The sequence below is a fragment of the Nylanderia fulva genome, unplaced genomic scaffold (assembly GCF_048542155.1).
Source record: "Nylanderia fulva isolate GAGA-0341 unplaced genomic scaffold, ASM4854215v1 Scaffold82, whole genome shotgun sequence".
Classification (NCBI taxonomy): Eukaryota; Metazoa; Arthropoda; class Insecta; order Hymenoptera; family Formicidae; genus Nylanderia; species Nylanderia fulva.
This window is the reverse complement of record NW_028190939.1, coordinates 355111-379770: the sequence shown is the minus strand read 5'-3', so window position 1 is coordinate 379770 and position 24660 is coordinate 355111. Positions and strand designations below refer to the sequence as shown.

Genomic DNA, 24660 nt, shown 5'->3' with positions numbered 1-24660 from the left:
CGAAGTATTTTAAAAGTGTACTAAAGCCATCTGAAATAATGTATAATCGAAATATCTTTTCATTTAAAAATGGCATCTAGGATTTTTCAGCATGTGCTTTCCTACCTTTGACGTCACAATTTAACATAGCTGCGACAAGGATCTAGGAGCCTTAAGCTGCAAGCCTAATAAAGTTAAGAACAATATTACAATAAATCATTTATTAGTACATATATGTATATTAAAGGGTAAAATAAATCAACCATAGAAAGTCTATCCATTAAGTTCATCATAAAAAATTGCTAAAAAATTACAAAAAACAAAAATATTTTAGTTATAAAATTTTCAAAAAATGAAAATATTACAAACTCAAAAAAATCACAAAAATATACATACATATATGTAAGTATGTGTAACAAGGACTCCCCCCTCCCACCCGACTAACACCCGGTAACTTGCTGGAAGGCTGCGCCTGACAATCATCAGTTGGGTAAAGCAGCAGGCCCTTTTTCAATTGTCATGACAACGGTCCCGATTGACCACAGTCCCGATTGACAACAAGACACTCTACCGTAGGCATTTCTACCGGCGGGGGGATTATCCCAATTGCGTACATTACCAATCGGACACAAAGAAATTTCCCGATCAAACACAGTATTGATCGAACACATACAACAGCTATCGGACACTTTAACATTTCACGCTATTTCAATTTTAAGACATAATTAATTTGAATTAAGAGTTTAACAAGGCTCTGTAATATAAATATAAATTTAAAGATATAACACAGACAATAAGAGCCAACTCGCGGATGACAGTGCGTTATCCTAGCGAAACTAAATATTTCGTTAGGATTAAGTATCTGTGCACAAGGCACCAAATTTTACTTGGTCACGGCCAAGATTTAAAATATGAAATAATCTCATATTTGAGATTTAATTTCAATAACCCTTTCATCCCCCTACGGAAATAAGTAAATGCAAGAGAAAAATATAGATCCGAAAGTCGCTGAATCGGGAATCGAACTTGAGACCTTTCGCTTGCAGGGCGACTGCTCTTCCAACTGAGCTATTCAGATCCTTTCGATTCTATACTTTTCTCTGCTATATGTAATAATGTTGATAAACAAACGCGTTTAAGCCAGCGTGTATAAATTAAGAGTTTAACAAGGCTCTGTAATATAAATATAAATTTAAAGATATAAGACAGGCAATAAGAGCCAACTCGCGGATGATAGTGCGTTATCCTAACGCTTTTCTTGCCTGTCTTTAAATTTATATTTATAATTAATTTGCATTTTGTTATTTTATATTATATTCCGATTCTGTTTTAACATCGACGACTTATTTATCAGGAGACGCGGTAGCGTCTCGCTAAGTTATATCTTTCATTCGTCTTTAAATTAAAAACAATCTATAAAAAAAACAAAAAATATATCAAAAGATATCAAAAAGATAGCGAAAATATCAAAACAATAGCAAAAATATCAAAACAATAGCGAAAATTATCCGTAGGACGCTACTGTGGATCCTTTACCGGACGTAACACGATTTTCGTAACCTTGAAAACAATAATTTGAAATATTTCATAAACCGGAACATATTTTTCAAAAAATGACCATATAAATCAAAAGCGCGATTGTTTCCGAGTAAAATAAGATCTTAACAAATTTGATAGCTTCATTAGTTGCGGAGATATGAAATTTTTTAGTTATTTTTTGGTCGAAAATGTGCAACTATTTATTCAGACTAAATAACACAAGCGTGCGCTTCACGCGCGCCAAACAGTTTTTTACTCCGCGAGTGTATATAATTTTAATTCGCCGAATTTCAATTATGTACATAACTTTAATATATGAATTTCTATTATACATATACATAATTTAAATTTGCTGAATTTTTATTATGAACATAATTTTCGCCGTATTTCTTTTATATAAATAATTTTTTTTTTATTTCCCATTATGTTCATAATTTTAATTCGTCGTATTTCTATTATGTAAATAACTGAAATTGTAATAGAAATTCGGCCAGTTGAATTTATGTACACAATAAAAATTTGACGAATTGAAATTGTAACGCATAATAGAAATTCAAGAATACTTCTGTATTGTACATAGTAAAAATTCGGCGAATCAAAATTTAAAACATAATAAAAATTGTAACGGTTCACCTTTCCCGACGTCGCGGATCGGCTCGCCGGTTCCAGGATTCGGGAGGAAGGGGGAGATTCAGACTCGCTTATTCCTTATTAACAATGCTTTGGTTTATTCAAAAAGAAACAAATAAACAAAATGTTTGTTGGCATAAAGCCTAAATAGAGAAACTTATTGACTACTCGGTATAAACAAAATGTTTGTTGGCATAAAGCCTTAAATAGAGAAACTTATTGACTACTCGGTATAAACAAAATGTTTGTTGGCATAAAGCCTTAAATAGAGAAACTTATTGACTACCCGGTATAAACAAAATGCGGAGGCGTGTAGCCTGTAGCGGTGTCCGGAAAAGATTTACAAATTACCCGGTATAATTTAGTGATATGGTGTACGGAGGCGTATAGCTTATAGCAGGAAGAAATCGGAAACCGGGAAACCCGGCGTAATGACGAGAAACCCGTCACCCGGTGTATAGCAGGAAGAGACCGGAAACCGGGAAACCCGGCGTAACAACGAAAAACCCGTTGCCCGGCGTGTAGCAGGAAGAGACCGGAAACCGGGAAACCCGGCGTAACAACGAGAAACCCGTTGCCCGGCGTGTAGCAGGAAGAGACCGGAAACCGGGAAACCCGGCGTAACAACGAGAAACCCGTTGCCCGGCGTGTAGCAGGAAGAGACCGGAAATCGGGAAACCCGGCGTAACAACGAGAAACCCGTTGCCCGATACTAAAGGTAGGAGGCCAGAAACCGAGAAACCCGGCGTAACAACGAGAAGCCCGTTGCCTGGCTAGGAGGTCCGGAACAGGACTGGTGCCGGCTCATCCGTCGAGCCGGCTTATATACCCTGCCGGCGGTTCCCCCACTCTACATCGAGGCTGTGGTGGGGGTAACGCCGGCGTCGTAGTGGGGCGCCTCTGGGGGTTGTAGTGGGGCGCCCCTGGGGTAGGGTGATCCGTGTATCACTTATGTTTTTGTGTTTAGGGGCGCCTTAGGCGCCATAGCCTCAAGTGGCGGGCGGATGATCGGCCCGCGAGGCGTTAGTAACGGCCACGCCGTTACAAAATTCAAGAATTAAAATTACATAATAAAAATTCAAGAATAAAATTATGTACATATAGAAATTCAGCAAATTAAAATTATTTGCATAAAAGAAATACGACAAATTAAAATTATATACATAATAGAAATTGGGCAAATTAAAATTATTTAAATATATGGCGTCTCAACACCACATAAGCGCCGCGTGATAACACCCCTACGGCGTATCCACACCGCGCACACGCGCGAGCGCCTCGGAGAAGGTCCCTCATGCACGGCAGCCCTCCGGATTCTCTAAAGAGTGCCCCTATTTGGCGCGCGCTTTTCGCGCTCCCGCCGCTACGCGGCGACGTTTCCCGTGAGTAGAATGTCCGCGGACGGGTATATAAAGACGAACGGAGAATCAATCGCGGCTCGCGCCATAAAAACTGAAAGGTCGCCTTTTGAAACAGCCAAGCGAGCCAGTGATTCTTTTTGGACACCGCTCCGAACTTTGGAGCCGAGCAGGTACCCACAAGGCTATCCACGTCCGTTGCTGCCGTCCGCTTCACCTGAGCAACACTTGCGGCAGACATCCCAGGGACACCGCCGAGGACAAAACGACGGGTGTCCTGGAATTTCCAGGAGTGGGTTCTGCATCCCATCGAGCTGCCGCCGCACACGTCCCCAGAGGGACCTCCTAGCAACGTGAGACATCAGGATCCGGCGCTACACGTCGCCGACGGGATCTTGACACATCTTATCGCTGCCGTCATCGCAGCCATACCAGGGCATCCCGACCTGCACACAGACGCTGACCAGCAGAGTGCACTGCAGCACGCAGTGCCGTCCCGAACAGACCAGCCAGGGGACGCAGTGCCGGGCGCCTACGGTCGACCAGGCCACGCAGTCCGACCTCTCGGACTGGGAGACAAAAAACCCTCGAGGACAGACATCGGTATATTGCCATCCGACGGAGAGACGTCGGGCTACACTTCGCCAGGGACTCTACCGGCTCTACGCAAGTGGGGACCTCGGCAACTCACCAAAGCCGAGCCTCGAATCGAGTGGACGGAGCGACGCCCGTCATAACGACCAACCGGAGAGAACGACGCCCGTCGTAGCGGCCGACTGAACAGCAGTCGAAGATCAACGGCCCTTTTCAGGGCCAACCAATCAATCAATTGCCCTTGTCATCGGCTCTTTTCAGGGCTCTAGAAAGACTACAAAATATACCTGTATATAGTGTACATAAGAAGAAAATATAAAACAGAAAAATCACCAGCGACTCGTCATTGGCGGAATCCCCTCTCTGCGAACCACCTCTCCTGTGCGGCACCTTATTAGATATAAGTACGCTCCATACACGAAGACAGCGCTACAGATAAAAGAAATACGGTGAATTAAAATTATGTACTTAATAGAAATTAGAAATTCAATGAATTAAAATTATGTACATAATAGAAATTTGGGAATTAAAATTATGTAACAAAAAGTGATAAATGCAAGGCCAACTATCGAGCAATTATTCAAGCTGTTCAATCAAATAATATTTATTTCATAGATAAATTATTAAGTTACAATCATTGAATATTACAATTAACGCAAAAATACAGTCATTCTAAAATAAACGTTTCGACCGCACGCGGTCTTCTTCAGTATATTATTAAAATATAAAATCATAAAAAAATTTATATAATGTCAAAAATTAATTTTAGTTCTTCAGAGTCGAGAGTTTATGAGCAGTTAACGCGTGTTTCAATCCATCATGTGTAGGAAAAATGTCAAACCAATGTGCGCCTCGGTATGATCTTTGATTTTAATCAGATCTCGAAAAGTTTCGTCATTAATAAGCAAGAAATTAAAATGTAGGCGCTGCGATTAATAAAAATTAACGATTAACGTATGTCAAAATTAAAATATAAATCCCCAACAAATATTATCCCCAACAATTGTAATTTAAGTAATCGAAATAAGTGATTAATTTCCTGCGAAGTGATTCTAGTCATAAATTTCCATAAGGAGTGTATCATAAGTCATGTTACACCTTTGAAGAATGAATTGATGAAGTTAAAATGAGTCAAATATAAAGAATAACGAAATTACGTTTGAGCCTTCTTTAAAGTTTAAAGAGTTTTCAATTAAATAATTGAAAAATTTCTATAGATTTTATTTGAATTAGAAATTTGTAATTGTTGAGATTACAATAAAAATATTATAACTAACAAATATATGGTAAGAGTAGTATTACAAAAAATATTCAAGTAATTTGTCATTTTCTGTAACAGTTATGGTCTGCGAAAAATGCTTCAAAGTGTTTAATTAATCAATCAAAATATAAACGAGTAAAAATTTCTTTATCCTTTGAACGAGCGTGTAGCTTAGCTCGATAATTATTGTTCTAACAATATCGCGAATCGGGAGAGGATCGTTAAGACGGAATAGTTATTAGGTGTTATAATTATATTGTCTTTCACTGCGTTTATTCGGATTATATCAAATACAGACTTTAACTCTCCACCGAGGAAAACCGTGTATCGCGAGCGCGAGTCAAAATCTATCTGCCCTTCGAGCCGCGTATTGTCTTGCTTCTCTCGATTTTTCCACGACCTTATTTTTATTTTTAGGTGATTAGCCTATCTATTATTATGAAGAACTTTCGCTTTTTATTCTGTTCGGAAATCACAATCTACCTTTGTCATGCTAGACGCTTATTTATTTATTTATTATTTTGTGTCACCGGTCGCGATATCCTTAACACTCGTCGCTTGTCATATATTTTTATTTCGTGTAAATTTTATATTATATGTACTTTAATATGTTTGTGGCATTTATCGCCACAGTACCCCCCTTCTAGTGGTTTTCTAATTTTTTTTTTACCGCGTGTTGTTGCACAATTATTTAATCACCGCCTATTCGTCGATTCGAGTCGTCATTAGTCACCGCGTCAATGTATAATCTCGCGTGGAGAGATAATAAAAAAAAATAAATAAATAAATAACAATATAAATTAAAAAATTTTTGTCCGACACGCCGCGTTACATAATATATCGGTCCGGAAATTGGACCCTTCGACCGTTCCTCGTTCGTGTCTCTCGTCCTTCACTTGCTGGCTGCGCCTTATTCGACTGCTCCGGGTCCAGTCTCATTTCTCTGTCTCCAGGAGTCCTTGCCGTCGGCGACGCTTCGTTAGCCTGTTTTTCTGAAATCAAATATGCTGGTTTTAAACGGTCGATGGATATTGTTTGCTCTTTGCCGTGCATGCGCATGACAAAAGTTTTTTCGCCGCGTCGAACCACCGTGTAGGGCCCATCGTATGGCATCTGCAATTGTGTTTTCGGCCCGTCGTGCCGAACAAACACGCTCTCCGTGGTTCCCAGCTGCTTGTATACGAACGGGCGTCGTTCTCCGTGCTGCGTGATCTCGACCGGCCGGACCTCCTCGAAATGACGTCGCAACTCCTTCACGAAATTGCTGGCGTCTCTCTCCTCGCCGGGCTGCTTATTCAAAAATTGTCCTGGCAGTCTGAGCGTCTTTCCATATACCAGCTCGGCCGCCGTCGCCTGCAGATCGTCCTTCCACGCCGCTCTTATGCCCATCAGAACCGTCGGCAGCACATCCGTCCACCGGTCCTTCTGATGGCACTTGATCGATGCCTTCAATTGCCGGTGCTATCGTTCTACCATGCCGTTGGCTTGGGGGTGATAGGCCGTCGTCCTCAGGTGGTTAGATCCTAACAATCCGCTCAACTCCTTGAAGAGGTGCGCCTCGAATTGCCGTCCCTGGTCGGTTGTTATTCTCAACGGCACGCCGAATCTGCTTATCCAGCCGTGGTAGAACGTCCTTGCGACTGTCTCTGCCTCCTGGTTCTCCATAGGAAACGCCTCCGGCCAGCGCGTGAATCGGTCGATGCAGGTCAAACAATATTTGTTTCCGTCCGATATCGGCATATTAATAATGTCCATGTGCACATGCTCAAATCTTTGACTCGGTAACTCAAAAATGCCTCTCGGTGATTTTACGTGGCGTGTAATTTTCGCTCGCTGGCACTCGATGCATGCACGTGCCCATGTACTACAATCCTTTTTTATTGACGGCCAGACGTAACGCTGTGTCACCATCTTCACCGTCGCTCGTATCCCCGGGTGTGCCAGTCCGTGTAGTAAATTGAATGCGGCCCTCCGAAAAGGCCTTGTCAAGAATGGTCTCGGAATTTTTGTCATTGTATCGCACCATATCGCAGTGCCTGCGCCTGGAATCTCTATTTTTTCCAATTTGAATCCGCTCGTGCCCTCGATGTATTCGTTACACTCCGCATCGTCCTCCTGCGATCTCGCGAGTGCCTCGTAATCCAGCGGTGTTTTCACTTCCTCTATGCGCGATAACGTGTCCGCCACCACGTTCTCTTCTCCTCTCACGTGTCGTACGTCCGTCGTAAATTGCCCGACAAAATCAAGATGCCGAAATTGTCGCGGCGTGCATTTTTCGGGCTTTCTATGAAATGCATACGTGAGAGGTTTGTGGTCCGTATAAATCGCAAAGGTCCGTGCCTCGACCATGTGGCGGAAATATTTGATGGCTAAATAGATCGCCAAAAGCTCCCGATCGAATGCGCTGTATTTCGCTTCCGTCGGACTTAATTTTTTTGAGAAGAAGCCCAGTGGTTCCCATTCTTCTTCCGCTCGCTGCTGTAGTACGGCTCCCACGCTGCTGTCCGATGCATCCGTGAATAGGGCGAGCTCCGTGTTCACCTTCGGGTGCGCTATCAGGGTAGCTTGCATCAAGCTACTTTTTGCGTCCTTGAACGCCTGTCTTGCTGCCGGCGTCCACTTGATAAGCGTCTTTCCTTTAGTATCGCCATGCAGTAACTCGTTTAACGGCGCCTGAATTTCCGCGGCTTTTGGCAGACATCTCCGGTAGAAATTAATCATGCCCAGATATCGCCTCAGTTCTTTCGCCGTCTTCGGCTCCTCGAACTCCTCGATCGCCCGTACGCGCGCCGGCAATGGTCGCGTGCCGTGTCCGCTCACTTCATAACCGAGGAATTCGACTTCCGCTTGTCCGAACACGCACTTTCCCGGATTAATCACGACGCCATAGGTTTGTAAACGCTCGAACAATATTTTAAGGTGTTCGCTATGCTCTTCGGCCGTCGTTGACGCGATCAGAATGTCGTCAATGTACGCGTAACAAAAGTCGAATCCGCGCAAGACCTCGTCGATGAACCGCTGGAAAGTCTGCGCAGCGTTTCTCAATCCGAACGACATAAACGGGAACTCGAACATGCCGAACGGCGTAGTGATCGCGGTCTTCGGAATGTCACTTTCCGCCACCGGTATCTGGTGGTACGCACGCACTAAGTCGATCGTCGAGAACACTCGTTTGTCTCTTAATTCCATCGCGAAATCCTGAATATGCCGGACCGGGTACCGATCCGGGATCGTCCGTGCATTTAAAAAGCGATAGTCACCGCACGGTCGCCACTCTTCACCTCTCTTCGGCACCATATGTAGCGGAGACGCCCAACTACTCTTTGACGGTCTCACGATTCCGAGCTCCATCATTTTTTGGAACTCCTTTTGCGCCGCGGTCAATTTATCCGGCGCAAGTCTCCGCGGTCTGCACACTACCGGCGGCCCCGGGGTTGTCTCGATAAAATGTTTCGTGTTATGTCGCACCTCTTTCGGGCGCCCGTCAGGTCGTACGATGTCCGGATAACACGCTAAGAGTTTGTGATACGGCGTCACTCCCGTCACCGTTCGTACGGTCGGCATTCCGCACTGTGCGCTACGTCCCCCGGCTACGAGTCCCGTCGCCTGATCGACTAGCCGACGATTCCGCAAGTCCACCAGGAGTCCGTAATAGGACAGAAAGTCCGCGCCGATAATCGGCCTCGACACATCTGCGAGTATAAATCGCCACGTAAAATTCCGTCGTAATCCGAGATTCAACGTCAACGTCTCGGTTCCGTAGGTATGGATCACCGTTCCATTCGCTGCGGATAACTCGTACGTCGATTTCTGCCGCGGCCCACGCACCATCCTGCGAGGAAAAACGCATAGGTCTGCGCCTGTATCCACGAGGAAGTTAATTCGCGTGTCGCGGTCAGTCACGAACAGACGGCGCGAATCTTGGCCTTGATTACCGGCCGCCATCAGTGACGGGCCATCGCGTTTCCCTGCGGCTGTCCGGCACACGGGAGCTCACATCTTCGTGCGTCCGGTCCGAATCTCCAATGGTAATAACAAAGACCGTTTGACGCGTGACCACGGACTCGAGAGCGCGATCGCGAACGCTCCCGCCCGCGACGGCCACCGCCGTTGCTTCGGCGAGGTTCTCGCTCTCCTAACGCCTCAATGCATTTTCGCAAGCCGGTCATTTGTTCTGCGAACTCTTGCTGCATGGCCATACGCATCTGAGTCATTTGCACATTGATTCTCGCCTCCAGTGCAGCTATTCCGTTTCCGTCGGCACCCGCGAACGTCGTCGGCCGAGCCGCTTCCGCGAAGTGCACCGCGGGCGCTCTCGTTGCCTCCACGATCGCGTCCGTCATATCCGCGAGCGTCTCCAGCGTATCTCCCACGCGCGTTACGAGATGCGGCTGCAAATAAACCGGTAGTCGACTTAACCAAATGGTTCGCAGGACTTCATCCCCGACGACATTACCGGCGAGACCTCGAAGGTGCCGCAAAAATTGTGTCGGTTTGCGGTCGCCTATCTCCTCATGCTCCAGAAGCCGTCGCGTCTTGTGCTCCTGCGATAAACTCAGTCTTTTTATGAGCTCGCATCTTAAAGTTTCGTACGCGCGTTCCGCTGGCGGGTTCATTATTATGTTGCGTACCTCCATCGCGTGTCGCGGACCGATCGCCGTAAGAACGTAACCGAACTTGGTCGCGTCCGTAGTAATTCCAGCGGCCTGGAAGCTCCGATCCATGATATTGAACCACAGTTCCGGATCCCCGGAAGTAAATTCCGGCATTCTCATGCCTACGCGATTTACCTCGGCGCCCGCCATGAACAGGCTAGGTCGTTCAACCGCTTGTTGCGTCCCTGGCACAGGCAGTGCATCTCGTCTCGGCTGCTCGATTTGTATTAACGGAGGGGCAGCTCCATCGTCACGCGTCAACACCATACTGTCACTTTTTCAAAAAATGCACTCTCCAAGATCCGACTCGCGGCAATGTCCACAGCACTTCGCGTCACCTTGATCACGTCGGGCTTCACCACTTTGGGCGAGCGTGTAGCTTAGCTCGATAATTATTTTTCTAACAATATTGCGAATCGGGAGAGGATCGTTAAGACGGAATAGTTATTAGGTGTTATAATTATATTGTCTTTCACTGCGTTTATTCGGATTATATCAAATACAGACTTTAACTCTCCACCGAGGAAAACCATGTATCGCGAGCGCGAGTCAAAATCTATCTGCCCTTCGAGGCCGCGTATTGTCTTGCTTCTCTCGATTTTTCCACGACTTTATTTTTATTTTTAGGTGATTAGCCTATCTATTATTATGAAGAACTTTCGCTTTTTATTCTGTTCGGAAATCACAATCTACCTTTGTCATGCTAGACGCTTATTTATTTATTTATTATTTTGTGTCACCGGTCGCGATATCCTTAACACTCGTCGCTTGTCATATATTTTTATTTCGTGTAAATTTTATATTATATGTACTTTAATATGTTTGTGGCATTTATCGCCACAATCCTAATACATGTCTTAAAGCATCTGCAATGTCTCCCTGATCGCAATCAGAATTTCAAGATAAATATTTAAAGCGCATTATTTTTATTATAAATTTTTTTGTGCAATCGGCGCGCGGAAAGTCGCCCTTTCCGCACATGATGGGATTTTAGAAAGGGCTCTCTTTCCACGCACCGGTCACACAAAATATCGTAGCCAACATGTGCGGGTCGTAAATCGGCCGATCGTGCGGATTGTCACACTCGGCTTTGTCTTATGCGCCAAACTTCCGCACTCTTGGCCGATTTACGATCCCCCGCATTTGTTAGCTAATATACTATTATAAAGAAGATTCGAATGTAATTTCACGATTCTTTAACTTCGACTTAATTTGACTTCATCGATTCACTCTCCAAAGATAGGATGTGATTTCTGATATATCCTGTATATACACATTTTGTTACTGATTATCATTTTTAAGTATGTTTCGCAGTCAAAGAGCTACAATACAAAAACAGCGCTAAATATTTTTTGTACATTACATTTTTTTACTTTTATTTTTTAATTTAAATTTAAAATTTTTATTTAACTTTAAATCTTTAATTTTCTAAATTTAATTTTTTGTTACCATTTTTTGTTACCTTATATTACTATTTTTGAATATACGTTTAAATATATTTGAATTAAATCATTATTTAGAGATAAATAATTTTGTTTGGTGAATGGCGAATATATTTATGCGAAATATTCACGAGTCTAATGATTAAGTTTAATTTAGTTTTTCCCGTTTGAGACAATGAATATTCGTTATTCTTAATATTTAGTTTATTTGAGTTTCGTTCTGTACTAATATACGACGGTCGGTAATTAATGAGCGCATAGATAAAAAGCTCTCTCGGCCGCTAGTACGACAGCGCCAATCAAAAAATTATCGCGCCACAGCGCAACAATGTGTGTGTCTTGTGCGTACAGGATTCATTCGAGAAGTAGCTTCCAACGTGTGCACACGTGCGAATCGTTCTTTCTTTGTGTAGCAATAATTGCGTGATCTGATATTATACGTTTCTTGTATACGTTTTATATGTCATTGCGTGATCTGATTTGTGCGTTTCTTGTATTATGTGTTAATCGCTCGCAAAATTCCAGAGTGAATGCGTGTATTACAACGGATCGTGCAGGCCGATCTTCGTGCCGAGCACGAAAAGCAAGCGACATCCTTATACGATACACATACAATACATTTCAAAATAAAATGGGTTTTTTATGCCGCACAGGCTTTTTCCCATCAAAAGTGTAATTTTATTTTTCTACAAACTCGAAATACCTAATCACGAAAACGAAAAACAAAAGATCGGTGGGACTCTTGAACCGCAAAAGTTTCTACCATACAAATTTATTGTATTATATATTATATATACGTATTTATCTAAATATTTTATAAAAAATATATAATTTTACAATGTATATATATATTTAAGTTTAAGTTAATTACATAATTATTCATGTTGTTTAAATTTAAAGAGAAACAAATAAATATATATATTTTAGTAAATTTATTTTATTATACTATATATAGATATTTTAATTATACTATACTATATATACTATATTATATTATTAATTATACTATATTATATTATACTATATACAGATATTTTAATAAATAACTCAATAATTATTGCGAATATCGCAAAATGATACAGGACTTTTCTATTCAGTTTAACACGCTCTATCTGCCCATGAAAGGTGGTTCGCGAATTATGGGACACCCTGTATATATTATAAACATTTTAAAATAAAGCAATAATTATACATTTGTATCATTATGGAAAATTCATTTAAATATTATATGTATATTAAGTTGTTATTTACTTACAATTAGTGCAACTTTTTGATTTCACTACTTTTTGATGCTAATATTTTAAGCTTTTTTCTCGTATTATTAATACTATATAATTATTTAACGCAATTTTTTTATTTCACTACTTTTTGATGTTAATATTTTTACTTTTTTCTAGTATTATTTAAAAAAATAAAATATAATTTATAAATATAATTTTTAAGAAAATATTTTTGATGGTGATTATTCTTTGCAAAGAATTATTTTGATTATAAACAATTTTTGAGAAGATAATATTTTTGATTATTGTAAAGAACTATTTTTGCTAGCGAAAAACAAATAACTTAGCGCTTTTTTCTACATCTGTGATGTCTCTTTTAATGGGATTATACTAATAGTCTGCACAGAGGATAATCTGAAAGAGATTAACGTCTGAACTGTTTTTATATAATAAATTATTTATTATAACACTAACTTCTTGCTGCGATTCTTTGTTATTATTGATTCATTAATCGTTTGAATCTTCTAATAGTAATTATCACTTTTTAAATATATTTTCAGGACACAATGACATGATCAAAAAGGCAAAGGATGGTATCGTGAAAATGAGTTATAGTGAATGGACGCATAAAAAAGAGAAATGTCATCGTCTTTCTTGGTTTGTTTAGTCATCATTAATTTTAACTATTTAATACTTATAACTATTCAAAAGCACGTACATATGTCAGTATATACTGTGACGTGGTTGTCCCGACGCACGTGCATTCCCCGACGCGGAACCAAAAAGCCGAGCGGCCGCGCCAAGAGAGCGAGAGAAAGAGAGAGAGAGAGAGAGCAAACGCGAACCCCGAGAGACTTAGCGGCGCGAAAATATATATAATGAGGAACGCGTTTTATTTTTATTGTTTTTATGTATTATTTCGGAAGCCATGCCGAGAGGAAAGTACGTGATTTATGAGGAGATTGTCGAGGAAGGCAATAAAAGTGGCAAACAATGGGCTGTAAAATATTGGCCACGAAGGACGTGGACGATCTTGCTGGGGAAAAATAAAGTCTAAGAAATTCGGCCAGGAGGCGAGGGGCCTACAGGGGGGGGGGGTTGCGTTTCTTCTCCTCATACGTTATCTGTATATTTCTAAAAAATATAATCAAATTTTAAGAAGGGCCACCGCTTGGCATACGCCGACAATCAAGGGGGTTGCGTTTCTTCCCCCATACGTTATCAGTATATTTCTAAGAAATATAATTAAATTCTAAGAAGGGCTGCCGCTTGGATCCGAACGCCGACAATCAGTTCTCTGAAAATCAAAGATAATCAAATTTTAAGAAAGGCCACCGCTTGGCATACGCCGACAATCAAGGGGGTTGATACATGATCTATACGTATATTTCTAAGAAATATCAGCGGGTAAAGTTTCAGGGCGAACAAGTTGCTGCCTGCAACCTCGCCGCTTGCGACCTCGCTGCCTGCAACCTCGCCGCTTGCGGCCTGCGACATGTATTTGCATGGGATTGTATATCACCCTCGCGGTACCTCCCCAATAAGCGGCGGTTCTTTATTGTTTATCTTAGGAAGAAATACCAGCGCCGATAACCAGCGGCTGCAGGAATTTATAAACAAAACAAGCGCCGAAAATTTACATCATCTAAATTTTTCTCGTTCGTACGTTGACGAACAAAGGGTTGATTGGGATATATAATGAGAATCGATGCCGCTGCCGGGCCATAGTACCACTGGCGAGCGCATGCTTTCTTCAAGGAAAAATAGCTGTGAGAAAAAAATTTAGTGTGCAATTAAAGTAGTTATTTCTATGCAGTACAAGTGAATTTTTTACAAAAATGGAGAACGCGGTAAAAGATCATTCGAGGTGTTTTGAGAATGTTGAGAGATGGTATAGACATCTCGATGAATGCTATTATGATAAAAAAAAAGATGACCCGTTTCATTTTAAACGTGAAGCGGTGACTTCGGTTGTGCAATTCGTAAGAAATCGCGAACTTGGTGTGCAAAAACCGCGTACAAGAGATGTTGCCGATTTTCTAGAAATTCACGAAGACATTTTAAGAGTGACTGGTGGGTTATCCAAATGCACCAGATCGTCTAAACGACACAAGCGAGTCGCATGTTATCAGCGTCGCTACAAAAATTGTGCAGAATATTTCACTGTGGACAACCTTTATTTTGCCGACATGGATATGCCTTCACCGGTATCATGCAAAACACAATCATCTGATTATGATTCGGACCAAGAAATAGAGGAGTCAGATAGGAGAGAACCGTCACCACCGCCATCGTCGTCATCGTCATCGTCAGATTACTTGTTGCAACCTATTTATTTGTCTGATTAAATAAGTGTACAATATATGCGAAGAGTATAGCAGTGTTTATGAGATAAGTTTTATCACGCGTGAAAGAGAGGATTGTAGTGAATGTGTCAAGACATTTTCACGAGGTGTAAACAAAACAATAATCAACTGCTGCAGCGGCTGCTCTTTTATGACCGATCATCTTTCTTTCTGAGATAAGTTCGATCGCATGTGAAGCACAAAGGGCTGAACGAGATATATATTGAGGACCGATGGGGGAGACCCTTAGGCGCTACGAAGCGCCACGCTTAGTTTCTAGGCGGAGTTAAGCGTCATGGCCGGCTTTGGCGCGCTTTTCAAATGATGTTTGATAGTTTTAGGATTTATTTCTTATAGATGGAAAAAAATTTACATACCCGGACATAGTAATGAAGCCGGACGTGACAGAGGTGTAAATCCGACCGGCAACCTTCACGTGGTACTACCTCGGGTAATGCCAATGCCGGCGGTAATGTAATAATTAAGAATAAAGATATATATTTTATTAATATACCAAAATTTTATTAATTTAAAACTGTTTTCCTCCCTCGATATCCTTATAAAAAATAATGTACAAAAATTATAATAAAATAATGTACAAAAATTATAAAAAATATGTATAAAAAAATAATGTACAAAAAATAAAAAAATATGTATAAAAAAATAATGTACAAAAATTAAAAAAAAAATATGTATAAAAAAATAATGAAAAGAAATGTCCAAAAAATAATTTAAAAAATAATGAAAAAAAAAAAAAAAAATTGAATAAAATATATATTTTATTAAAATAAAAAATGTTTTTCCTCCTCTCGCCACAGCATCCCTCTCCCACCGCATCCAGGCTTGGATCTCTCTCTCGCCGCGAGCCACCGACTCTCTCGCCGCGAGCCGTCGACTCTCTCGCCACAGCATCGCTCTCGCCGTTGAATCCTGAGCCGCGCGTTGCCTTTCTCTCGCCACAGCATCGCTCTCGCCGCTGAATCCCGAGCCGCGCGCTACCTCTCTCTCGCTCCGACGGGAGAGCGCGTATACCGCCGCGCGCTGCGTCTTCTCTCTCGAATGCGTGCGTCTCTCTTACTCTCGCGCGCTGCGTCTTCTCTCTCGAATGCGTGCGTCTTCTGTCTCTTAATGTCGCGTGCGCCTTGTAAGATAAAATTACCGATTCTGCCGCAGCATGGATGCGGCCCGTCTTATCTCGTAAGATAATAATATCGATTTTTTCTCGCTGAAAGCAGGCTTCAATGTCCTTGACAAGATAATTATCTCGCGCAAAGTATGTAACGGGTGGCGCGCAAATAAAGTACACCATGATATATACATATAAGTATTTATTTGTCTTATATTTAATACATAATTATATATAAAGTTTTATTACATATTAAAAACTAAAGCTACCAGCTCGCAATCAACAAGTTGGTGCATGTCGAAGGCGTTGCTAGCGCGTATCGCATTCGGCAATTCTCTCGCATTCGTTACAGTGGATGCAATATTGGAGAATTGCGTATGTTTGATATCGACCGTTGCGATGAGCCTCGTCAATCGATCGAACATTATTTCGATGCATGAATCGAGCTCGAACATACGACGTAACGTCGATTCGACCATCATCATGCGCACGTTCGCCGATTCGAGACTTATGAGCTTGGTGTCGTTTATCTTGTGAAAACGTACTGTTAGCGGCCCGACACTTATGAAGTTATACACATCGTTGCTGGGAGAGTCATTGTTCAGATAATTGTGAATAGCGTGACGTTGCTCGTAGAGTCCTTTCCACGTTTCAAGAGATAGTATTAGCTGTTTTCCCCAATAATCTCCTATGGCGATCTCCACGTAACTCGGCGGATCCACTCTGATGCCGATTTCGAAGAATTTGAATTCCGTGGCCGTCAATGCGTATCGTCTTCCTAGTATACGAACCGCACGAGACTCCAGCGAAACGCTGTAATATTAGAAAAAAGAAATTAAAACTAATTAGGAAAAAAAATTATACTAAAAAATAGAAAAATAGAAAAAATATAAAATAGAAAAAGTTATACTTACTCGTCGCATTTCTTCTCGCACGTTTCATCGCGTCTCGGCATGTAGTAATTCATGCTGCTGCTTTTTTTTGTGCAGAATATTTTTCTCGAGGGTATTAAAAAGTGAACCACGAGTCAGAACAGTCGACGAAAGACTGATCGTATAAAAGTACTAATAATCGAGTAACACTCATTTTTAAAATATTAGGAGAAGGAAATTCTTAGAAATATATATCTGGAGGGAGAATAAAGAAAAATATTTAAAAATAGTGGGGATAAAAAATTAAATATTAGGAGAAAGGAATTCTTAGAAATATATATCTGGAGGGGAACAAAGAGAAATATTTAAAATATTAGGAGAAAAGATTTCTTAGAAATATATATCTGGTGAGGGAGAGAAATAACAAAGAAAATAGTATGTAAACAATATGTTTATTCAAAAAACGGATGATCGTCGAATCCAAGCCTGGATTTTGCGGCCGACCACCAATTAAATAATTTAAATACATTTTGTAACGCGCAATTTTTTACATGTTTATTACACCGTAGAGTATATGTGGGATCTAACTTATTTAATGCAGGTACATCTTCATATATGGCATCCAAGGTCTCAATGGTGAAACCGCTGCTTGCATCGTCCATTATTTCGGCCAGCCATTCTCGCTTTTTGAGTCCTTTTACATACACGAGAGAGGACTCCTCGTCCTCCTCGTCTTGCTTCATTTATACCAATGATAGCTGTCGTAATCAAGCGCTGAGCCATGCCGTATGGAACATTTCCATCCTCCCATTGCAAGCTGTGATGATGCTGAGTTATTCCACGAGGCCTGGCGCCTTTCCGACTTTATAAGCACGCTGCCATGGCACAGGGCATGCGAAGAAATAGTGCGACAGGATATATCCTCTTCTCAGGATTGCCGCTTTCCTTTCACGATAAATCGTTTGTATTCAGGATAAATCCTTGCAGGATCGACAAACGTTGGTGCGGACATGATCTCTTCGATGTGAAGTCAGTCGAGAGGTATTACGATACCCTTCAGACATCTCACATCATCTTGATTATGTATCCTCCTCCCCCTCTTTCACACGCGTAGTTGTGTAAACATGTTTAGGTGATTTTGCGCACAACGTTGGTCAACGGGTTGTACTGGATCACGCGATCGTGCATGATGAGGCAGTACGCAGTGGTATTATTAGGTATATTCTCCTTACACTCAAACTCACATCCACTCTAATCTCACATCCACCGTTGCGCTCTTGATCGATTCGTTTTGTCGAGAACAATCGATAATCACAAACGGACCGTTTTGTAAAAACCGTGTGATGGTGAGGCTCGGCTCGAAATACTCGTATCCGTAATAATTTTTGCAGAAACGCACATACGTGTCATACAGAATCGACCATCTGTTTCTATCAAAATCCAGATTTATGTCGTCGTACGGATAACTTTCCGAGTTCAGAAAGAGTTTCACGTTGGTTAATTTACAGTCGTCGAATCGACTCGTATCCTCGAACATGACTATTTTTACGCCCTGTCTGCAGAGCAAAAATTACATATCGCGGCTTCTCCAGTTGAGTCGCGGTCTTAATGGCCCACGAATGCTTGGTCGTACGCTGCAATAGCGGAAATTCGTATAGATCCCACGAGCGGAAACCCATGCTGAGGTAACGTCCGCTTTCCAGAGCGCGCAGCATCGACAGCTTCTTAATCTCGCTCAACAACACGTGTGGCATTTGCCATTGTATCTTGAATATGTTGATCACAGGCTCTATCGTATTTTATCACGGGAGTGGAAGTTTTGAAGAATACTGAACACTAGTTTTCACACATGAATACACTGATTTATTCGTATAGTAGTACAAAATTCGAGACTAAAACTTAGAATTAGAATTTAGATTTAGACTTAGAATTTAGAGTTAGAATATTATATCTAGAGTTAGAATTTTAGAATTAGAGTTAGGATTTAGAATTTGGACTTAGAGTTAGAATTTAGGAGTGCGACTATACTGTTCGGTGTCGCGCAGAGAACTGCCGAAATTCGGGACTGCTCTGAGGTCCTTCGTTTCGGCGGCTCGGGCCTGCGGCGGCCTGGAGAGGGGGAACTCTCCGAAGTAGGGGCTCTCACCGTGGTGGGAGATCCTTAGGCGCTACGAAGCGCCACGCTTAGTTTCTAGGCGGAGTTAAGCGTCATGGCCGGCTTTGGCGCGCTTTTCAAATAGCGTTTAAGGAACTTGGAGTAAACGAAAAAATTTATACGGCCGGACGTGACAGTGGTACCCTCGGTGAAAATTCGTGTATCGTGTGAACCAGTTTATCGTTGCTGTATGCACCCGCGGTCACGTTACACTCTATGCGGATAACGTTCACGTTGATAATATTAATCGCCATGTTCGATTTGTGCCATTGTCGCGGTTGCAGTATACGATTCGAGAATCCCAGCAACGATCCAATGTTGTTGGGCATGCTAAAGTTTATTCTGTAGGCACACTTGATCTCGCTTCTCATCGTATTGTAATTAGCGCGGAGCACGATTGGGTAATCTTCATCGTCGACACCTTTATCGCTAACAGCATTATGTTTTCGGGAAAGTGCTCGTTTCAAAAATTCATGTATCGCTTGCAGCTCGTACGATCCCTCAGGGAATCGTAATTTCCGCGTCGTCTGTGCCGTAGTAAAATTTATTATTCGAGGAATTCACATTCGATATAGTGTGATAAGTTTCAAAATCCGTCAGACCGAGCTCGTAGTCCGCAGTCGCTCAAATCTATGGGCGGAAAGTAGGTCGCCGCGAGGACGCTACTCTTCTCAGTCAATGTTAGTGTTAGCGACATGTTGACAAAACTGAGTTAAATAGCGCAATGTCAGTCTTTAAATTCGCGGCGAATTAAACTCTCGGATGAAACTGCAAGCACAACTGTCCACAGATACTCTGATCATACGTTTGATAAGAGGTGTAATTGTATTCCAATTTCGGCACATTTAAATATCGCACCAATTCCTCGGGTGGTCCGAAGATTGCCAAAACTGTCGAAATAGATTGCGCAATTTCCCTTTTTTGCATATGCCACCCAATGAGTGCCAGGACCGTCTGTGCTGTCCAGATTAACGCTACCGCTTTCATTTTCTCGCGCGCCATTTATCGGTAAATTATTGCGCATAAATACACCTTTAAAATATGAAATGTGCATACGTTTTGCAAGTTGTAGCAATTGCACATTTGTAGTTACACCTTACGGCATTTTTAACGTTTTTTTGACGTTTTTTTTCCTCGCTCCTCGTCCATATTTGTAAGGGGCGAGATACAGTCCGCGGCCTTCCATGGCGCGATTGTGGCGTAGTATCTCTTGCAACTGACGTTGCGCGGCTTTATTGTCGTTTACCGCTTTTGCTACGCCAGCCGCTCCGCCGACCAGGGATCCGAGCGCGCCCAGCATTAATAAAATCGGCAAAAATCCGCCTCGTTTCGCTGCCGAAGTACCCTCCTCTTCTTCGTCCTCTTTTTCGTCCTCTTCTTCAAGCCCATGCCGAGCTTCGTCTTGGTCTTCATCGCTGCCCAGACAACTGCGGCCGCGGCTCTCTCACCGAGACTCGAGTCTTTCGCGACGATGCGAGTTTTCGCTTTCTCGGCGAGTACCTTATCCGCCGCGTGTCTCTCGGTAAGTTCGCTGCTCCGAGAGTACGCTATATCGTGTTCACGACACGCCGCGTCCAATGGGTTAACGCCTTGATCACCTCTAGCCAAATCGCTTTTCCAAACGAGTTCCCGGGCCGCAAAATTGATAGCCGGGAATATGAAGCTCGACCGGAAGTGCGTTTATCGCACGATTTAATAGACCTGTGCCTATTTTCGTTGACATCTGCTGCAATCTCTTTTTTTTTGTAACTCTGGGGAAACCTCATGGTACCATCCGCCTCCGGGTAGAGGCGGGGGTTATGTGAGACTCCCTGCCCCGCCTGGCCGGTCCGCCGTAGCGGGCCGGAGAGTCGGGATCGGCGAGCCGGGACAGGACCTACCGCACTAAAACCCCAGAGGATGTCCTTCGCGGGTGTTATACAGGGGACGGCCAGGATGCTGGAATCCCATGCCGTCTAGCCGCCCCCCCGCCTTATCCCTCCTTAGGAGGATGCCGCGGAAGGCGACACTCTCCCCCCCGTCATTGTACGGGTTCTTCGCGGTTGCGGCGCAGGGCGACATCGACCCCACGCCGCGCCCTCTTAAAGAGTTTGAGGGGCGGAGCCATGGCTCGAGAACTCCCACTCGAGCCATCGCCCCTCGCCCCCCCAGTGTCGCAACCCCCGGACCCCCAAGAGAGTGGTCCGGTTTAGCGGTTCACTGAGGGGACCCTCATCAGGAGGCTCCTCTCAGAAGGAGAGAAACCCCTTCCGTGGACGTCGTTGCCCTCCCACCGGTGCTCTAAGGCTTCCGGTGAGAGGGCCCCGCGCGTCACGTCTCCGTCTGTGAGAGAGGGCCAGGCACCCATACGGAAGGACAAGTCCTCCCGCAGGGGATACGTGGCCCCTCCTCTCTAGATCCCCCCAGCTGCGGCATCCCTCCTTCCCCTAAGGGGGTTAGAGTCCGCACACAGCCAGGGAGGCCCCTTCCTCTCTCGGAGAGTGCAAGGGAGAGGGAGGGAGCGCCTAGGCGCTCCCATGTCTCCCCCGACACCCTCACCCGGCGCTTGACGACGCCGGGGTTTTATGGGTACCCCTCCCCCGATCCCCGCCACCGCACGTAGCCGCGACCTTAGTCACGACCACCGACAACGGGGAAGAGGGAGGGAGACCCCCACCCTTAGGCCCCGCAGGGGGTGTCATAAGACACCCCCGCTCCCCAAGCCTATGCCGGCACCTGGCCGGCCGGAGGAAGTCCACGCAGAGTGGACACCTCGGGCCAGCCATGCACCCTGCCGCCTTGTGGCCAGGGGAGCCGCAGTTATAACAGCGGCTACCCCTGTCCACCAGCGAAGTGCACCGGTGCCATGTGTGGCCGGCACACAGACACCGGTAGCACCTCGCTACCCCCATGATGTTAGCGTCGGTCGCCCCACCGACGCCAACACCCTCCCTCTTTTTCCTCCTCCCCTCTCCGTCGCTGGGGGCACCCTCCTCACCACTACTAGCGGTGCTGGTGATGCCTGTGGTGGTGGTGGTCCTTCTCTTTTTCACCTCTCTCCCCCTCCCCTCTTCTCTCTCTTTATTTCTTCCCCTCTATCCCCATTCCCCCTCCTAACCCACCTTCACCCATTCCCCAGCGGCGGCACTTTCCTCCTTTCTCCCTCTCAGGGTCCCCTGGACCCCCTCCCCTCCCATAATCTCGCCGAGGCGCCTCTCCACCAGCCCCAGCCGGTCCGAGCTGGCCGCCAGCTTCGAGGATATCTCCTCTAGTCTGGCCTCCAGCCCCACCGGCACAGGAGCCACGGCCCTCGACACCTCGACTACTTCTGTCTGCGTCCCCCCCATCCCGGAACTTCTTTCCGGGGTGTGGGGCCGCCTCCGTCTGCATCCCCCGGTCCCGGAGTTTCTTTCCGGGATCGGGGGCCACGCCCGCACTTCTGACGATGTCCCTCCCCAACCAAGCACGTTCTTTTTGTGCCAGGACGGCAATAACCCGGACGACGTCTTCCGCCCAGGTCTGCGTCTTTTTTGACGACGGTCTCGACGAAATCCATCGCCTCGAGCCTATCCTCCTAAATAGGCCTGCAAGCTTCAAGAGGTTGTCAGTGTCTTCCTTGACTGGTCATAGTCCCCTGACAGCCCCCGAAGCACAACTCCGCGGTGGCGTCCTGGACATAGGCCCGTTCCACCACGGAGTCATCTCCCCCTCACAATCAAAGTCCGGTGGCATCCTTACCGGACCCTCCGCCTTCGGAACCTGCGACTCCGTCTCAATCGGAACCGCAGGCCCCCCTTCTTCACCTCCTAGCCCGTCGTCTGGTTGACGACGGGGGGGAGGGCCGGGACAATACCCCCTCCCCGCCGGGGCCCTGGGGCATCCGAGGCCCCTGGGCCAGGTAACATGTTTTCTTTTTTTCCTGGTCATCATGTTTTTTCTTTGGTTTTTTTACTTGGTGGCCTTCCAAGGGTGGTGGGCCGAAGCCCTATGGCCCCACCAGGCCTAGAGTACCTCCGCAGGAGAGTACAGACCGCTCTTGGCACACCTTGCAAGGTTATTCCCCTGCGACGGGGTGAGCCCCCCACCACGACAAGATGGCGCCACGGAGGGGTCCGCTGCAATCTCTAGACATTACTGAGCAAAGCGCGAGTCCGCGCAGCTATAAATAGGCCGACGTTGGAGGTCAAACTCGGGAGTGAGAAAATGAACTTCGTGTGCGACAACCTCTGACGATACGAGTGTGAATTACGACGACAGAGTACGCTGCCAGCGTGAAACGAAGGTGTGCGCAAACACGGTACGATGCTACCGACAACTATACGCCCGCGATCGTTTGCGGCCCCTCAAACTGCGGTAAAACCAACGTGTTGATAAGCCTGCTGGAAAGTTCCGCACGGTGTCTGTGCGTTTCGAGACGGGGTACGGTGCACTCTAAATCGCTGCAACAGCCGAAATATCGCTATTTGGAAGATTTATTGACGCCGATTGACGAAATCGGCTACTTTACATTCTCCAATAACAGTGACGTCATTCCACCGAGCGAGGCATATCCAAATTCAATTTTTGTCTTTGATGACGTGGCATGCGACAAGAAGATACGATAAGAGAGTACTTCTCAATGGGGCGCCACTCGAACATCGACTGCTTCTATCTCTGTCAGACATACGCGAGAATACCGAAACATCTTATACGCGACAACGCGAACCTGCTAATCCTGTTTAAACAGGACGCCACCAATTTGAAGCACGTGTACAACGATCACGTGAATACCGACATGTCGTATGAGGATTTTAGTAAGTTATGTCGTACATGTTGGCAACAAACTGTTGTATTTTCTCAGTATAGACTAGACAAGAAGAAGCTCTGCTTTCTAACGGGCGATACAGAAAAGGAATTTAACGAGGTTCGCGATAAAAGACACCCCAGCAGAGAGGCCATTCTTCTTCGCCACACCTCCGGTCGGAGAACTCTATCTAAAGTGCTGGGCCGACATGGTTATAATATTCATTCGACGTCAGGACGGCTGCGAACGGGCCAAGGCGGGCTACGAACGGATCAGAAACGACTTGGGACGAGGCTGTGATCGAGTCAGGAACGATTTTCGAATGGGCCAAGGACGTGAGTGAACGAACGCGAAAGAACCCAAAACAACGAGGCACGAACGTGAACAAACCCGAAAGAACCCGAAAAAAACGAGAATTTAACCCGAAAAAACCCGAAACAACGAGACACGAACGCAAAAGAACCCGAAAGAACAAGGCACGAACCCGAAAGAACGAGAATTTAACCCGAAAGAACGCAAAAGAACCCGAAACAACAAGAATCTAATCCGAAAGAACGAGAATTTAACCCGAAAGAACGAGGCACGAACGCAAAAGAACCCGAAAGAACCCGAAAGAACGAAGCACGAACGCAAAAGAACGAGAACGAGAATTTAACCCGAAAGAACCCGAAAGAACGAGAATTTAATCCAAAAGAACGAGGCACAAATTCGAAACAACGAGG

At 44.5% G+C, this 24660-nt stretch overlaps 3 protein-coding genes across 3 annotated transcripts; all 3 read right to left on the bottom strand.

Moving 5' to 3' along the window:
• Positions 1-6189: 6189 nt before the first annotated feature.
• Positions 6190-6750, bottom strand: LOC114944426 (uncharacterized). Its single transcript, XM_029320306.1, has one exon. The coding sequence runs from the start codon at positions 6748-6750 to the stop codon at positions 6190-6192; it is 561 nt and encodes a 186-aa protein (XP_029176139.1).
• Positions 6751-9305: 2555 nt separating this feature from the next.
• Positions 9306-10283, bottom strand: LOC114944425 (uncharacterized). Its single transcript, XM_029320305.1, has one exon. It carries the CDS (start codon positions 10281-10283, stop codon positions 9306-9308), a length of 978 nt encoding a protein of 325 aa, XP_029176138.1.
• Positions 10284-16394: 6111 nt separating this feature from the next.
• On the bottom strand, positions 16395-18558 carry LOC146719914 (uncharacterized). The gene is made up of 2 exons (XM_085489408.1): positions 18266-18558; positions 16395-16962 (listed from the first exon to the last, which is right to left on the bottom strand). Exons 1-2 carry the CDS (start codon positions 18556-18558, stop codon positions 16395-16397), a joined length of 861 nt encoding a protein of 286 aa, XP_085345534.1.
• Between the last annotated feature and the right edge of the window lie 6102 nt (positions 18559-24660).

Excerpts from the sequence above, each read along its gene's own strand:
- LOC114944426 (XM_029320306.1), bottom strand. The coding sequence starts at position 6,750 with ATGGGCATAAGAGCGGCGTGGAAGGACGATCTGCAGGCGACGGCGGCC.
- LOC114944425 (XM_029320305.1), bottom strand. The coding sequence starts at position 10,283 with ATGGTGTTGACGCGTGACGATGGAGCTGCCCCTCCGTTAATACAAATC.
- LOC146719914 (XM_085489408.1), bottom strand. The coding sequence starts at position 18,558 with ATGTTCGAGGATACGAGTCGATTCGACGACTGTAAATTAACCAACGTG. Across the intron at positions 16,963-18,265 it reads GATGTGAGATTAGAGTGGAT|CGTTTCGCTGGAGTCTCGTG; the intron begins GTGAGTTTGAGT and ends CTAATATTACAG.